At 42.3% G+C, this 16839-nt stretch overlaps 1 protein-coding gene across 5 annotated transcripts in view; it reads left to right on the top strand.

Moving 5' to 3' along the window:
• Positions 1–16839, top strand: part of Acap2 (ArfGAP with coiled-coil, ankyrin repeat and PH domains 2) — a 123114-nt gene that overhangs the window by 92476 nt on the left and 13799 nt on the right. For 3 of the 5 annotated variants that reach the window (XM_087901616.1, XM_087901607.1, XM_087901613.1), the window contains 10 exons: positions 925–1025; positions 2859–2964; positions 8176–8384; positions 8684–8753; positions 10670–10761; positions 12706–12866; positions 13256–13360; positions 13747–13839; positions 16012–16199; positions 16658–16767. In XM_087901616.1, the coding sequence (XP_087757742.1) occupies positions 925–1025; positions 2859–2964; positions 8176–8384; positions 8684–8753; positions 10670–10761; positions 12706–12866; positions 13256–13360; positions 13747–13839; positions 16012–16199; positions 16658–16767 (1235 nt within the window). The remainder of the gene's footprint in view (positions 1–924; positions 1026–2858; positions 2965–8175; positions 8385–8683; positions 8754–10669; positions 10762–12705; positions 12867–13255; positions 13361–13746; positions 13840–16011; positions 16200–16657; positions 16768–16839) is intronic. The other 2 variants (XM_087901608.1, XM_087901609.1) reach the window with 1 other exon arrangement.

The raw sequence follows: 16839 nt of genomic DNA on the forward strand, positions 1-16839 counted from the left end.
TTTTGTTAGTGACGTGGCAGGGGTAACCCTGACATCCCATGGTACCGTTTTGAGGCTGCAGACGGTTTGTCTTATAGAACATGTTATCTTAGGACCAGTGGTGACCACATGGAGTGCTTCAGCATGACAGAAGTCAAAGTGTATGCTGTCAGTAATGTAGATAGGAACCTGTCCTTTGTTACTGCTGTCTTAATGTGTTTTCTTGGCCTCATTTCAAGGCCAGGAATTTTATGTGTTGGAAAGGTGTACTGGGAAGGCTTGTGAGAATGCTAGACCCTGAAAGAAAACCATTTGTTAATTGATAGTATGTTTCTCACTTAGCCCTTGATGATAGTCTGTGAACCATAAGATCTGATATCCACTTTGCCTGGGAGATGGCTGCACTGATTACAGGCTCTTGTGGACTTTGGGGTTAATCCACTGGTGCTTTCTCCTGATTTTTTGCACTGGTATATTAATTAGGAAATGACAAAACCTTTTCTCTTTCTTGTAAGAATTTTAAGAAGAATTTACCATTTTCCCGTTGTTTCTCATTCTGCTATTTAAACCATGATTTGTTACCGGTTTCTCTTTGGGGAGAACGTAGCTCTTCTATATGTGAGTGGGAACCTAAAGAGTAATGGGCATCAGTGGGATTGAAGAGGGCCAATAACGGAGATAATTTTTTTTTGAGTATTTGTTAAGTGCCAATTGTGGGTCAATCCTTTCTCTAAATGATTGCACTTACTTTACATATATAGCTGGATGAGGCAGATTAAATAAACAATATAGAATTGCCTCCATTAGTTCTATGTCTTCATAACGACACTATGATGAAATAGAGACCTTCCAAATGAGGCCGGATTTTGGAGTGTATTTGGAGTTTATTGTTGCTGGTAGTGCTGGGAGCTAAGTTGATGAACTGAGCTTGCCTCCTTGCTGTAGGACAGCCCCACGGTGGTGGTGGAGGACCTCAGGCTGTGCACGGTGAAGCACTGCGAAGACATAGAGCGGCGGTTCTGCTTCGAGGTGGTCTCTCCAACAAAGTAAGACGGTCACGAGAATTTAAGAATTGTTTTTATGTTTCCGTAGTTTGTCTGGAAGATTTTTCCAGATCTGAGAACTCTGATGTATGATTATCAGTGTAACAAAAGAATTAATGTTTTAAAAATGAATTCTATTAGCAATTATAGATGCTCTATCCAATTACTTACGTAACTTCTCTCCATGTAGCACAGTCTTTCAAATCTGTAGAGATCACTGTTTATTTACTTAGTGGGGCTGTGAGCATGTTAGGCAAGCACCCACTGCTGAGCTCTGTCCTTCCTGTAAACACGTTAATGTGAAAACCTGCTAGACTTTTTTGTTTGTATCTTGGTGATAGTGAGAATTGAACCCAGCCTTGAAGTTGTCATTCTCCTGTCTCAAGAACCAAACCTAGTCCATGTGAAAACTTTTTAGATATTATGTTCAATTGAAAGTGTCTGACTTTGAATTTCATTTTGTACCACACTTAAAAAAAAAAGCAGTGTTCTGCTTACATGGTGGAGAGAAAGGGAGGTAGAAGGATATGAGAGAATACACACACACACACACACCACACAGACATAAACACCACATGCACACACATACCACACAGACAGACACACCACCTCACACACAGCACATCACGCACACACACTACATGCACACACCATACACACATACCACACACACACACACACCAAACATATCACAAGCACATGTACACCACGCATGCACACCATACAGACACACATGCACAGCATATCACACAAACACACACACCACACAGACACACACACACACAGATATATACCACATATACACACCCCTCACACACGCATCACAGACACACAAGGTACACACACACACCACTCAGGCACACACCACAGACATATATACACAGCACACCATACACTTACACCACACAGACACCCACAGACACATACCACACACACACACGCACACACACACACGCATAGCACACCACACACACAATGCATATACACATAGCACATAACACACACATACCACACAGACATACACACACCACAGGTATACACATACACACCACAGATAGACACACACACCACAGATAGACACACACACCACACAGACACACAGCACATCACACACACAGACACATAGTACATTACACACACAGACACACACATACCACATAGACACACACAGATACACACACACACATACACATACATGCACAGTTTTCCCCTTTGGAGAGGATTTTCTTATGTAGTCTAGTCTGTCCTCATACTTACTCTACCCAGGCAGGCCTGGAACTCAGTATTCTCAGTTTCCAGAGGTGGGATCACAAGTATGTACCACTGTATTTGGCTCATCTATATTTTTTACGTTTTGGTATAAGTGACTTGTTTTGAAGAGATAATTTTTCATTTGTATCTTGATTTTGTCACAATCATACTTTGTCCTACAGATGGATAAGTGTTGAAATCTTTTTTAAAATAAATTATTTTTTTGCTAAAAATTATTACTAGGCAGCTAGAGAGATGACTCATTGGTTAAGAGCACCAGCTGACCTTCCAAAGGACCAGAGTTCACTTCCCAGAGCACACATTGGTGACTCATAGCTGACCATGACTGCAGGCCCGGGGGTCTCACGCCCTCTTCTGGCCTTCAAGGACATCACACACACACACACACACACACACACACACACACACACACACACACACACACGGTACACAGACTTAGAGTCAGGCAAAACACTGATGCACATTTTTAAAATGTACTCAATAGCATAGGGAGGAAAAATAAAGTGTATGGATTTTTTTCCCTTCTGACTTACTGTCTGACAAAATGATGCTATTTCCTTGTAGAAGTTGTATGCTCCAGGCAGATTCTGAAAAGCTTCGCCAGGCCTGGATTAAGGCTGTTCAGACCAGCATTGCCACTGCGTACAGAGAGAAGGGCGATGAATCAGAGGTTAGTAGAGGTGTTGTCAGTGTTGTGGGACGTACTGCTAGATGTTCTCAGTCTCACTTGTAATGTGGTTATGGCGTCCTTTTTATGGAACGTAATTTTATGTAACTGAAATGTTTTAAAACCTTAGGCTCAAGTTCTTTTTGTTATCTTTTTGTATCTTCTTTCTACCCCTTTCTTCCTTTCTCCCCGTTTCCCCTACCCACCTTTCCCCCTTTATAAACCTCTTTTATTCTTCCTTTCTTGACAGATCATGTAGCCCAGGCTGGTTTAGGACTCACTGTGTAGCTGATGGTGACCTTGAACTTGTGATCCTCCTACTCCCACCCCCAGACGGCTGCTATCACATTGGTTTTGGCCATGCTTGGGGTCGAGCTCAGCGCCTTGTGCATGCTCTAAAGCCATCTTCTAGCTTAGCTGTGTTTCCAGCCCTTCCTTTTCTTTTCTGTCAATATCCATGTCTCTCTTCTGATGTTTAAATGCATATACCAGATTGAGATAAAGGATTCCCACGTTAATGAGTTTCTCCTAAATATTTTGATATTTTTCATTCATAATAAAATTTTGTGAGTTTATAATCTTATTTAGTTTTAAATTAACACTAAGTAAGCTGCAGAGAAGGGAATCTCATGTTGTCTGTCTCTTGTTGAAAGCTTCCCAAAGAACGAACAAACTCTCCGGAAAGGCAGTGAATGAAGCCCTGAGGGGTGAAGCTGTTCTGGGTCTTTAGATGTGGCCTGAGACATAGACTTAGTGAGAGATTGATAATAGAAATGTGTTCTAACTTGTATTTCAAAGGTTATGATGGGCGACCTGGGGCTCCCAGGGGTAGATGAACCTAGAAGCTTCCTAAACAAGCACCCAGGGAACTTCAGTTCTAAGCAGTTACTCTCAGAGAAGGGATTTCTTCAGCCTGCAGTTTACCTGGGTGTTGTTGAATACAGATGGTGAGAACATTGCGAAAGGGCATGTTGGTGAAGGGAGACCTCAATATTGCCTGTTACCGAATCATCGCTCCCTTCTGGGTCAGCTGCCCCTCAGCGTTCAGTGTGGTATAGTTATTAGCCTGGCTTTGTCTTACACAGTCCTATTTTAGTGTTCCTTTCTCTTTGTTGATCCATATTATTTCTCCTTCTTGAATAAAGACCTTGAGGACTTCCCTCAGTATTTTTCAGAAAGTGAGGCATTTGTGATTGCATGTTCTCCTGAACAGTGCTATTTTTTGTCTTCACATTTGTTTGGTAGTTTGGCTAGGTATAGAAGTTGTAGATTGGAGACAGTTATCATTAGGAAACTACATTATGGCTGGGTGGTGGTGGCGCACGCCTTTAATCCTAGCACTTGAGAGGTATAGAGGCAGGTGGATCTCTGTGAGTTTGCTGCTGGCCTGGTCTACAGAGAGAGTTTTAAGGACAGCCAGGAGTACACAGAGAAGCCCTGTCTCCAGGGTGGGCAGTCTTGGGAGTGGGCAAGGAGAAAGAGCCTTGAGTTGTTTCTTCTGCTCTTTTGTTTTTTAGTTTCAGGGTTGCCTTTCTTATTACCGATCTTTCCTATTTCTTCTCTCCAATTCTCTCTTTCTGGAATTTCTGAATTAACATTCTTTTCTTTTTTGGAATATTGTTAATCAGCTGGCATCTATTTAATTTTCAAGAATTTCTTTCTGTTCACTGAATGTTTATTGAATCTGTTATTTTGTCATATTGCGATACTAGAACTGTAATTATTAACTTTTACTTCTTGAAAAAAAATTCTCATTGTCTAAGTCCCATCCCTAAACGATTAAATTGTGCCACAAATTAGGCATCAGTATTTTTACTTATTTTGTTTTTTTTTGCAATCTTTTTTATTCTTTAGAAATTTGTCCATTGTTATAATGTATTTTGATCATATCTACCCACCACTCCTTCTCTCTAGTCCTCCACAGAGACCTTCACTTATCTTTCTCTGCTCTTCTTATTTTTGCTGCTAGCAACTCTCTGAGCTCATTTAGTGCTGCTGACATATAAGTGGCTGTGTGACTGACTCAGGAGGCATGAGCAACATAGCACGAGCCACATCCCCAAGGGAGTGATCCTCCTTCCCTCAGCAGCGATCACCTGCCGGTAGCTCCTCTGGTAGGGGCGGGCCTCGTGGTCTCAGCCATCATCCTTGTGAGAATTCTGATTGGCTTGACCTTGTCCAGGTCTTCTGCAGGTAACCAGAGCTGCCAAGAGTTGATGCAGTCAGCAACCATGCCCTGTCCAAATATGAGCACGTCGCAGCTCTCCTCCCTGTCTGCCAGCTCTTTCCTGGTCTCTTTCCTGGTCTCTGTCCTTGCTTCTTCCCTGAGCCTTGGGGTGAGCGGCTCAGAGATGGGCCACCCACAGCTGAACACTCAGAGTTGTTTATAATTTGGCGCTTTGATCAGTTATGAGTCTCTGCACTAGCCACCACTCCCTGCCAAAAGAAACTTGCCTGACCAAATTGAGAGTAACACCAAGACATTAGCAGCAACACAGCATTTAGAGTGCAGTTTGACAGTATGACCGTTTGGCAGAACAGTAAGGCTAGATCCCCCCCCCCACGGCCTTTGATCTGTGCAGTCATAGGCTTTTGATGAGTGTACAGTACCAGGCATGAAATCCCTTTTGCGAAGCAGGCCTCAGATTCACACAGAAAGCAGTTGGTTGACCTGTAATCATTATGTTACTGTACTTGTGTGTGCATCTTTCTAGCAAGTCGGTGTCATTAGCATGCAGGTTCCAGTGTTGGGTAAGGCTATTGATGTCTCTTCTCTCCCCAGCTGCTTCTGGCACTGTGTAAGGCAGGCAGCAAGGAGAGAGTTTCCCGGTCAGTTTGAGGTTGATCTCTCTGTGTCCCGCATCTGAAGTGAGTGGTGACTTCAGCAATAGGCTCTTCCTATCTAGTTACTGGGGGCAAAAAGAGCAGTGGCCGCAGCCTGTGATATTTGAGGTGCTTCTGGGCCTCCCTAACCAGTACTCTTAGGGAAGTATCCTGAGTCATAAATTAAAACAAATTTTTTCTTAGGTAATTCTGTAGACAGCTAGATGAACTGTCCTGTAGGTTTTTCCTGTAATGTATCAATGAATAAAGTTAAACCTACACATTGAACACCTAGTTAAGATTTTGTGGAGTAGAAAAGACTCTTGTAAGTTTGGGCTTTGTGTTGAGCAACTGCCACAGCCAGCATCTTTTTCCTAGAGAAAATTCACTGGTCTCTCCCACAGGCGTGAGGAGTCGGCAGGGCAGACGTGGGTGCTGGGTATCTATCTCAGCATTGTGTGCACGTTCGCTTTGTCTCCCGCCTTTGATCTCTCCGCTGATGAACCCCATCTGAGACTCTGATTTACTCTTCTAGAGAAATGGTTTCCATTCATTTGTACTTATGTGCAGAGAAGTCCCTTAATGGCCTGGGGTTAGGGAGAGAACTCTGGGCTACAACTGCTTCCTGACCAATGAGGCCTTCATTAGCTCTCAGCATCTCTGGTTGGGAGCAAAAACATTAACATATGAAGGAAAATTGGGAATGAACCCATGTGATTTCTGCCTGAAATACTGATACCCTTTCCATAGATAATTCTGTTTGTTAACTTTACATTTCAGACATCTGATAAGCCAGATCTATTTTGAAAAATTTCAAAATCTCAAATGTCCATAGAATTTGAGTACAAGTTAAGTTCTTCCCCTTGAACTGCTTGAGAGCAAGTTGCTAGCTGGCCGCCTCATCTCCAACTCCTACTTTAATAAACCCATTCCCCTAGCCTAGGACAAGATGCCCTGCATAATCACGGTACGGACACCAACATGGAGATACGAGCCTTGGTATGTGACACCATTTGATCCCCAAATGCTTTCATGTTTAGAAAGCAAAACGATAAAGTTAGTTGCCATGTTGTCCTCCGTCAGGAGTAGTTAGGACTTTGAGTTAACCTGATTTTTGACTTTGAAAGTGTTGAAAATTACAGGCTAGCTATTCAGCTAGGTTTTACATATTTGGCAAGAACGTTGTGTGTAAATGCTGTGTTCTCAGGCCATCCTTTCAGGTGACACATGGTTTTACTCGCTCCATTTTTCCAGTGTAAGGTACTCTTATAACCTTTGGGTAGTAAATGTTTTGTGGGGAGAGTACTTTGAAATTGTGCAAATATTCTGTTTCCTGCTCAGCTGAGTTTTAATCTATGACTAGTTTTTAACTGTGTTCCTGTTTGCTTTTATTCTGTTCAATGTGTCATACTTCATTACTTTCATTATTTGTTTGTGTGTCTCAGATTGACTCATGTCTATAATGTGCACACATCCTTCTGATCCTGTGTAGGACCTGGAAGCCTGCATAAGGCTGTGCTCTTTAAGTGGATATTGACCTTATTCTCTGAAGATTAGGAGTTCCACGGCCCTGTGCTTGCCCTGTTTGCTCAGCCCTTCCGAATTCTGTGTTTTCAGAAAAGACAAACAAGAATCAAATTCTATTTCCAGTGCTTCTGGCCTAACACACTGGCTTGTACAGGGCAGAAAGTTTTTCAGCATGAAGACTTTATATCTTTAATTGCTTATAATCAAGAGCCAGATCTTTGGATTTGGTTGATTATTGCTGTGTGTTATTTAATGCTTCTTAAATACTCTATTGTGTGACCATGCACTTAAAAAATTAGTATTTTGTTTTTGACTCATTATGTAGGTGATGTGTTTTCAATCATGTCCCTGTGCCATAGCATAGCCTTTCTAGTGATTAACTGTAGTTGTTGAAATAACTTACTTATAGTCAACACGTTTGGGGACTGTGACATGAAATACTTTATTCTGTTTGCTTGCTTTCCTCTTTCCAGAGGGCCTTCCTGTGTAGCTCAGGCTCTCTGAGCTTGTGCTCCTCCTGCCTCAGTGCCTCCCAAGTGCTGGGTTTTTCCTTATTATTGAGTCTTAATAACATTATGCCTCCCACTATGTCTTTCCCTTTCTGTCCTCATCTCTTGTTCATATGTTCAATGACGGTTATCACGTAATTGTAAATGTGTATATTTCCCCTTCATTGCTGAAGCCTAGTCATAAGAACCTCAGGTTTTCCATTCTTCGATATTCAGCGCCGAGAATAATGCCTATTCAAATAGATGTTTAACTTATGGCCTAGAAGCTTTTGCTTGTCGTATATAACATGTAACGTGTTCCTACAGTCCTTTACAAAAAGCATTAAAACTACCAAATAATTCTTAATTCTTTTAGAAGCTGGATAAGAAATCATCTCCATCAACGGGAAGCCTAGATTCTGGAAATGAGTCAAAAGAGAAATTATTGAAAGGAGAGAGCGCCCTGCAGCGTGTGCAGTGCATCCCTGGCAACACCAGCTGTTGTGACTGTGGGCTGGCAGACCCACGGTGGGCCAGCATCAACTTGGGCATTACCTTGTGCATCGAGTGCTCTGGGATTCATCGGTGGGTGCGCTCACTCAGACGGAGCGTTCCTTTGGGTTAGATGCGTGTTGTAAATTACTGTGTGTTCTTGTTAGTGGGTCTTTCCCGGTTTCCTGATTTAATTAACAGTGTATACTTAGACATTTTATAAAGTGGGTAATTTTAGTTTGTAAAGTGTTTTGAGAATTCATCATTTGTTATTAACCAGAGGGTCCATCCATATTTATATGTGGGAGCCATTTCTGTGTGTGCGTAAATATGCAAAGAGTGACTTGATAACGTTTTATTAAAAGTAATGCAGTCTTTTTTTCCCCATGTAGGAGTCTTGGGGTTCATTTTTCGAAAGTACGATCTTTAACTTTAGACACTTGGGAGCCTGAGCTTTTAAAGGTGAGATACACATTTGCATGGAAATGTTTCACAGGCAGTTGTGCATCTCCTCCAGCCGAGACGAGCTAGCACAGTGGCGAAGTTAAGACTGAAGCAGAGAAGTAGATGAACCAGGAGAAAGCAAGTGTAAGAAGTTAGAGCATTCGACCAGGAGTTAGGAGGTGTCTGGTGATAGAACTCAGGTACAGGGTGAGTCTGTCAATGATTTCAGTGAGCTCTGTGCTTGATGGGTTTTAGTATTTCTATAAAGTGGGAGTGAGGGCATTGTTTAAGAAGATTTCTGTATGAGGGCTCTATCTTCATGTATGCTTTTGTGCCAGAAGAAGGCCTCAGACCCCACCATAGATGGTTGTGAGCCACCATGTAGTGTTGGAACTGAACTCAGGACCTCTGGAGGAGCAGCCAGTGCTCTTAACCTCTGAGCCATCTCTCTAGCCCCGTAGGGGATATTTTAAAAAAGATGTCTAATTTTAATTTTCTGTTTTTGAATTGGCCGTACTTGATGTCCTAACCACATTGATACTTTATTGTCAAACTTCTTCCCCAACCACAGGTCTAGGCACAGTTAGGAGTTTGATAGACGTGATAAATATGACTTTCGTTTAGAGGTTTATTGTTATTGTTTTCAGTTACGTGTATGTGTCTGAGCCCGAATATGGATATGTGCATTAAGTGCAGGTGCCTGCAGGGGGTGAAGGGTCAGGTCCCTTACAGTTGATGTGAGTGCTGAGACCTGAGATTGGGTCCTCTGCAAGAGCAGTGCGAGCCCTTTAATCACTGAGCTGTCTGTCCAGTCCTGATTTTAAATACAGCTATATATGTAATACATCTGAATGGGTGGGTGGGTGGATGGATGAGTGGGTGGATGGATGCATGGGTGGGTGGGTGGGTGGATGGATGAGTGGGTGGATGGATGAGTGGGTGGATGGATGAGTGGGTGGATGGATGAGTGGGTGGATGGATGCATGGGTGGGTGGGTGGATGGATGAGTGAATGGATGGATGCATGAGTGGGTGGGTGGATGGATGAGTGGATGGATGAGTGGATGGATGGATGCATGGGTGGGTGGGTGGATGGATGAGTGGATGGATGGTTGCATGGGTGGGTGGGTGGATGGATGAGTGGATGGATGGATGCATGGGTGGGTGGGTGGATGGATGGATGCATGAGTGGGTGGGTGGATGGATGAGTGGATGGATGGATGCATGAGTGGGTGGGTGGATGGATGAGTGGATGGATGGATGCATGGGTGGGTGGGTGGATGGATGAGTGGATGGATGGATGCATGAGTGGGTGGGTGGATGGATGAGTGGATGGATGGATGCATGGGTGGGTGGGTGGATGGATGAGTGGATGGATGGATGCATGGGTGGATGGGTGAGTGGATGGATGGATGCATGAGTGGGTGGGTGGATGGGTGAGTGGATGGATGGATGCATGGGTGGGTGGGTGGATGGGTGAGTGGATGGATGGATGCATGGGTGGGTGGGTGGATGGGTGAGTGGATGGATGGATGCATGAGTGGGCGGGTGGATGGGTGAGTGGATGGATGGATGCATGGGTGGGTGGATGGATGAGTGGATGGATGAGTGGGTGGATGGATGAGTGGATGGATGGATGCATGGGTGGGTGGGTGGATGGATGAGTGGATGGATGGATGCATGGGTGGGTGGATGGATGGGTGGTTTCTGTTAGGTACCTCTTATAGGAGTTTATAATGTTCTGATAAAGAATAGCAAATGGGTAATTATGTCATTCTTTGGCCCTTTTTAATTTAAAAATTTCTTTGTGGAATGAATAATTACAATATATAAAGAGGAATTAGTTAATTGTACCCACCTTAAGGACTTTTTAAGTTTATTTTAATTTTAGGACTTTTAATTTATTGCTTGCTTGTTTGTTTTTCTGCCGAATAGCTTATGTGTGAATTGGGGAATGACGTTATAAATCGTGTTTATGAAGCCAAGCTGGAAAAGATGGGGATAAAGAAGCCACAGCCGGGACAGAGGTACGGTCGCCTTAGTGCGCTGCTCTCTTCCCTGGGTCGTCTTAGTGCGCTGCTCTCCTCCCCGGCCACAAATAGGCTGTGACTTTATCTGCCGCGGCTGACACAGCACGTGGGGGTGCAGTGTTTAGAAGCCATCATCACTTCTGTTTAAATGTGACCGTTGAGTCTTCAGTGTGTCCACCCGACCATTGATCTTATTGTAGGAGTGCTCATTAGACCTCTACACCTTCCTGGGCTGTCAATCATTTGTAGTCAAATGAAATCATCTTTAGATGACATGGAATTGTTAAAAAAAAATTTTAAAAATCTCTACATAGACATGTAAAAGCCTTTTGTTATTAAAGTGGTCCCAAGTTCTGTTAGTGGTGGGTATTTAGAGGAAGCGTGGCTCAGTCTCAAGCATGTTTGGTTCCTTAGCACCTATGTTACAAGCAAGGTGTGGTAGTATTTGTTTGTAATCCCAGTGCTGGGAAGTCAGAGACAGGGGATCCCTTGGGCTTGCTGGCTAGCCCATCTCAATGGTCTAGTAAAATCCAGGTTAGGCAGAAGACCGTGTCTCAAAATATAAGGTAGAAAGTGATTGAAGGAGACACCTGACATTGACCTCTAGGCTCACGTGTCTGTTTGTGCAGACCAGCACACACACATGTGCATACACAAACATGTACACATACCACACATACACAAATAATCTGTTTGTTAATGTCTCAAAGCTCGAGTTTCTACTCTCTACTCTGAGGCATTTTACATGATCTGACTTAGTTCAGCAAGTGTTGATCTCACAGCCAAGTGGCATTTGTGAGGCTTTGGAATCAAAGGTGAAAGGCAGTTTGGTTGTACAGTTGGACTTCCAGTTCTGCAGGAGGAAATCTCTTGAAGGAAGCTGCTAGAATCAGGGCCGTTGGAACACGTAGGCTTTGTGGTTGACACCAGGTTTTGTTAGTAAGATCCTTATTTTTTGTATTAGAATTGCATTTTCCATAATCCTATGTTGAGATTGGAACTAAACCAATGTGATTTAAATCACTTTTAATATTTGCCATATGACAGAGTGACCTTGGGTTCTACTATTTTAACCAAGACCTAAGCATTTTTTTTTGTTTTTTGTTTTTTTTTTAACAGCGAGTGTTCTTTTTTTTTTTAAAGATTTATTTATTATGTATACAACATTTCTTCCATGTATGCTTGCATGCCAGAAGAGGGTGCCAGATCTCATTACAGATGTCTGTAAGCCACCATGTGGTTGCTGGGAATTGAACTCAGGACCTCTGGAAGAGCAGTCAGTGCTCTTAACCTCTGAGCCATCTCTCCAGCCCGACCTAAGCATTTTTAAATTAAAGAAGAAAAATTATAAAAAGGCATATTTCATGGTTGTATCACAAGCTAAGAGAAATGACATTTTCCCACTATAAATCTGGAATGCTGTATTATTTTATTACAGTTATTATATGAAAAAATTATGACCATCAGTAGTGATTATTCAGGATATGACAGGATCTCTAGTAAAAATGGAATTAATGTTAATTTCTATATATTTTTTAGTTTTCCTGGCAGTGTTTCTAATGCAAAACACAAGGGAGTGTGTATACAAATACATGCACACAGAAATTAGGAGAATCACAGCATACTGTGGATCTATGAGTTTTTAGTAGGTCATTTGTATTTCATCTGTCTGTGAAATTTGCTTCTTATTTAGTTACATGTTAACGGTTACAGATTCACTTAAAAGCATTTTAGAAGAGGGTGTCAGGTTCCCAGGAGTAGTTATAGGTGGTTGTGAGTGCATGGGAAGAAGCAACTCACATCCTCTGGAGCAGCAAATGCCTTCACTGCTGAGCCCCCATTGACTGTCACTCACGATTAGATTCAGTATCTAGTGATTCATTCAGTGTTAGCCATGCTAAGGGGCTAAATAGAACATCATGGCATTTTTCTGTTTACCAGACAGGAGAAAGAGGCATATATCAGAGCAAAATATGTGGAGAGGAAATTTGTGGATAAATACTCCATGACATCATCGCCTTCTGAACAGGAGAAAAGGGTTATCTCCAAAAGCTGTGAGGAACAGAGGCTGAGCCAAGTCAGGGCGTCTGTCCACACCGCAGGTATTTACCTTGGATATTTTCTTGAGCTGAAGCCACTTTTTAAATCTCACAATTATGGCCATTGTAGGGTTTGTTTTTGTTTCTTAAATGCTAGAAGCCTGTTCCCTTGTATACATTCTAAGGGAAAACAGGATTTCTGTGTCTTGAAGACAGCAAAACTGAGACAGTCCCATGGTTCACATTCCTAGGTTCAGTCTATACTCTATGGAGTCCAACAGCTTAATTGCAAGGGGGAGTTGGGATTGTCGATCGATTATGCCTGAAGCCCCGAGTATCTGATTAAACGCCTGATTTCCTCCTATGTTCCCCCTACACTTGCCCAGTAACGGTTTTTCCTGCCCCCCCTTCTTACGGCCTGCTTTGTGCTTTGCTAACTTGCATGTCCCCAGTGGCTGCTGTAAATAGCGACGAGGCCAGGCGGGAGTCTCTGTTCTGTCCTGATGAGCTAGACTCACTCTTCTCCTACTTTGATACTTCTTCAAAACTGCGTAGTAGTAAGTACTGTCGTGGAGCATCCCGAGTCTGTGCCGGTGGTCATTGTGCGGTGTGGCCATTTCTCTAGATGTCACCCATTGTCTCAGGATTACACGTTACCACAGTCATGCAGTCAACTGAGCTCTTAGCTGCTCCCAGCATTTGTGGGGTAATGAGATATGCTAGACCTCTGAAAATAAGTGCATTTTCAGGCGTTGTGATTGATTTACGTTCCAATAAGCTAAGTTACGAAAGGATTAAAGTTGTAGTAGGTTTGTTATGCTGGTGGTGGCCAAGTTCATGTTTCCGTGTGCCAGCTCATCTTACGGTCTTGTTGGTTGTGGGAGACTGCTTTCCAAGTGGTGTGAACTTTCATCACTAGCCATTTTTTTTCCCCTTAACACAGTTAAAAGTAATGACAGTGGGATCCAGCAAGGCTCGGATGATGGACGAGAATCTTTACCTTCCACCGTGTCAGCCAATAGCTTATATGAGCCTGGTGAGTTTTCATGAGAGTCAACGTTGATTGGTCTAGTCGGTTGGTCAATGCACGTGGCAGATGCCCGTCCTCTTGTGGGTGTGTTTGCACGTGTGTTCACATGAGGGCCACAGCTTGGTGTCTGGTGTTTTCTCAGTGGCTGCCCGCCTTCCTATTGGGCACGGGAGGACGTATAATTGAGATGTTAGAATGTGACACATGTGCACGTGTTGCGTGCCCATGGGAGCACTGATGTTTTCTTTTCTTCGCCTCTATAACCGGCCTCTCCCGTCCCGTTGCAGTCTCAGTCCCAGACACCATTTCGGTTCCTGTCATGATGCAGAAGGTGGCATTTTTCTAGTTTAGGGAAATGGGATCTTACAGTATGTAAATCTTTTTTTTTTTTATTTCTGGTCAACATACTTATTCCAAAAATAACTATGCCATTATTCTTATCAATTGCTCATTTCTTTTGTATTTTTATTGTGTTTGCCCCAATTTTTACTAGATGATTTAAATTTACTTAGTGAAAATTTTGAAATATTAATGGCATTAGGATCAGCTTAAGAATGAAACTCCATGGAAGTAGTTAAATGTGTCAAAATGTCATAACCAAACTACCACATTTTCTGCAGCACTACTAATTGTAAGAGACAGTGTGTCTGGAACTAAGCTTCACAGCAGGAATTAGCGGAGTGCTGAGCTGGCACCATGGGCGGATGCACCTGCTGCCATCCTCTCGGCCTGAGGTCCACTTGGTGGAAGGAGAGAACCGATCCCCACACTCACACTTACCCACCCCCAAAATAAAAATTTTTAATATAATAACTATCAGTCATGACTTTAGATTTTCAATAGAATATAGATACCATTTACTTTGATTTAACTACAGAGCAGTTTTCTGCTGAGAGTTTTTTTCCCTTGTCCCAGACCACTCTTGGATTTCATGACATCTGCCTTTTTTCTCTAATGAAGATATTTCCATATGAACTATTAGGAACTAAGATTTTTTTTTTCCCCTATTGCAGAGAACATGGGTATTTGCTTTTCCCAGTCTGGGTTATCTTAATATGTTTTCTAATTCCATCTGTTTTTCCACTTTTGTTTTTGGGACAGGGTCTCTCACTGAACCTGGAGCTCAGTGATTTGGCAGCGAGCTCAAGGGGTCTGTCTGTCTTTGCCCCCCAGCATTGGTACTGCATGTGCCGGCCTCTCTACTGCTTTTTACCTGGGTTCTGGGCACCTGAACCCAGTGGCCATCTCTCCGCCGCTCTAAATGTTAATTCTTGATTAGATCATTTCTCAAGTGGGTGGTTAATCTGTTTAGAAGGAACTAAGGGTAAAGCAATATTCTTCAAGGAAAAAGCTATCTTTTCCCTTCATTTTTGGAACCTTTCCCCTAGGTAGACATTCATCCAAACGTCATGGTGTATGCTGTATGCTAGGACCTTTAATCTGCACGAATCCTGTCTGCTTCGTCACTGTCTTCTCCTGTGGCTGCTTTTATGCTAGCTTCTCCTCCCCTTCGGGTTTTCTTCTCATCACTGATTCCCTGGTGCTTCCTTCCGTGATGTCAGTGTGTTTAGTCTTACAGAATTCTCTGGGGGAGTAAGCGTTCTTCAATGCATTTGAGTTGGTTGTAGTGTAAATTAATGATATTACATCACTCTAGAAACTAAGTGAGTTTGAACTACTAGTAAATTCTTTAGGAATCCAGGCTTTTTGGAAGATAGCAAATTTTAACAGTAACTAACGTATTCTCTGGATACTGGCAAGGCCACCAAAGCCTAGAATACCAACTGATGTCATTCTACGAGAAGGTTGGATGTTTAGGGAATGAGTAGTCCGTAAGAAATAATATATGTGTGAAAATCTCTCATATGCTCATTGGGATAGATGAGTAATCTTCTGTCACAATGTTTACATTGTGAGTTGAAGAGTTCACTTTCAAAATTGGAGTAAAATATACATACTGTAAAGATATCCTATCCACTTATCTGTCCTGAAGTTATCTATCTTAATCATCTTTAAATTTACAGCTTACTAGCCTTAAATTCATCTTCACTTTGCTGTTACTGTTATTTGCCCAACAGAACTCTTTTCTTCTCGCAGATTCTTTCTGTTCTTGCTAAACAATTTGTCTCCTGTGCTAAGAACACATTCTTATTAATGTATTTGTGCTTTGCTTTCCAGAAGGAGAAAGACAAGAGTCTTCTGTGTTTCTTGACTCTAAACATCTTAATCCAGGACTTCAGCTTTATAGGGCTTCATACGAAAAAAACCTTCCCAAAATGGCTGAGGCTTTGGCTCATGGTGCAGATGTGAACTGGGCTAATTCAGATGAGAACCAAGCAACAGCACTCATCCAGGCTGTACTAGGGGTATGAACTAATGCATTCAAACTGTACTCAGGATACGATTTAATGCATCCAGTCTGTACTAGGGTTATGAATTAATGCATTCAGGCTGTACTAGGGATGTGAATTAATGCATTCAAGCTGTATCATGTGTGAATTAATGCATTTGAGGTTTTCATTGATCTGGTAAAATATCATAAATTCTAAACAAAGCAGCATTATTACTATTCTAAGAAGGTTAGAGAGTAAAGAATTCTCTCACTAGTCATTTCTGAGTGTCACATGGTGGTATCTGATTTTGGGGAGGTGCATCTGGAAGAGAATTCTGATAATGAAAAGGGAGTGTGTGTTGATGGACTTCAGTCTGTAAACAATTCTGTGTCAGTTATTGGAAAAAGAAAATATAATATTTCTCTGCTATTTACGTACAGATGTACCTTTTCTCATTTGCATTTATACATTGTCTTCTTCTTCTCTTTAAGGGCTCTTTGGTGACATGTGAGTTCCTCTTACAGAATGGTGCTAATGTAAACCAAAGAGACGTCCAGGGGCGGGGACCACTGCACCACGCCACTGTCTTAGGACACACAGGGTAAGTGACTGTGCCTAAATATGTAGGTAGTTTTTATCTGAAAAATACTTTGAAATAATGTTATTTTTTTCA

The sequence above is a fragment of the Myodes glareolus genome, chromosome 2 (assembly GCF_982192425.1).
Source record: "Myodes glareolus chromosome 2, mMyoGla1.1, whole genome shotgun sequence".
NCBI lineage: Eukaryota > Metazoa > Chordata > Mammalia > Rodentia > Cricetidae > Myodes > Myodes glareolus.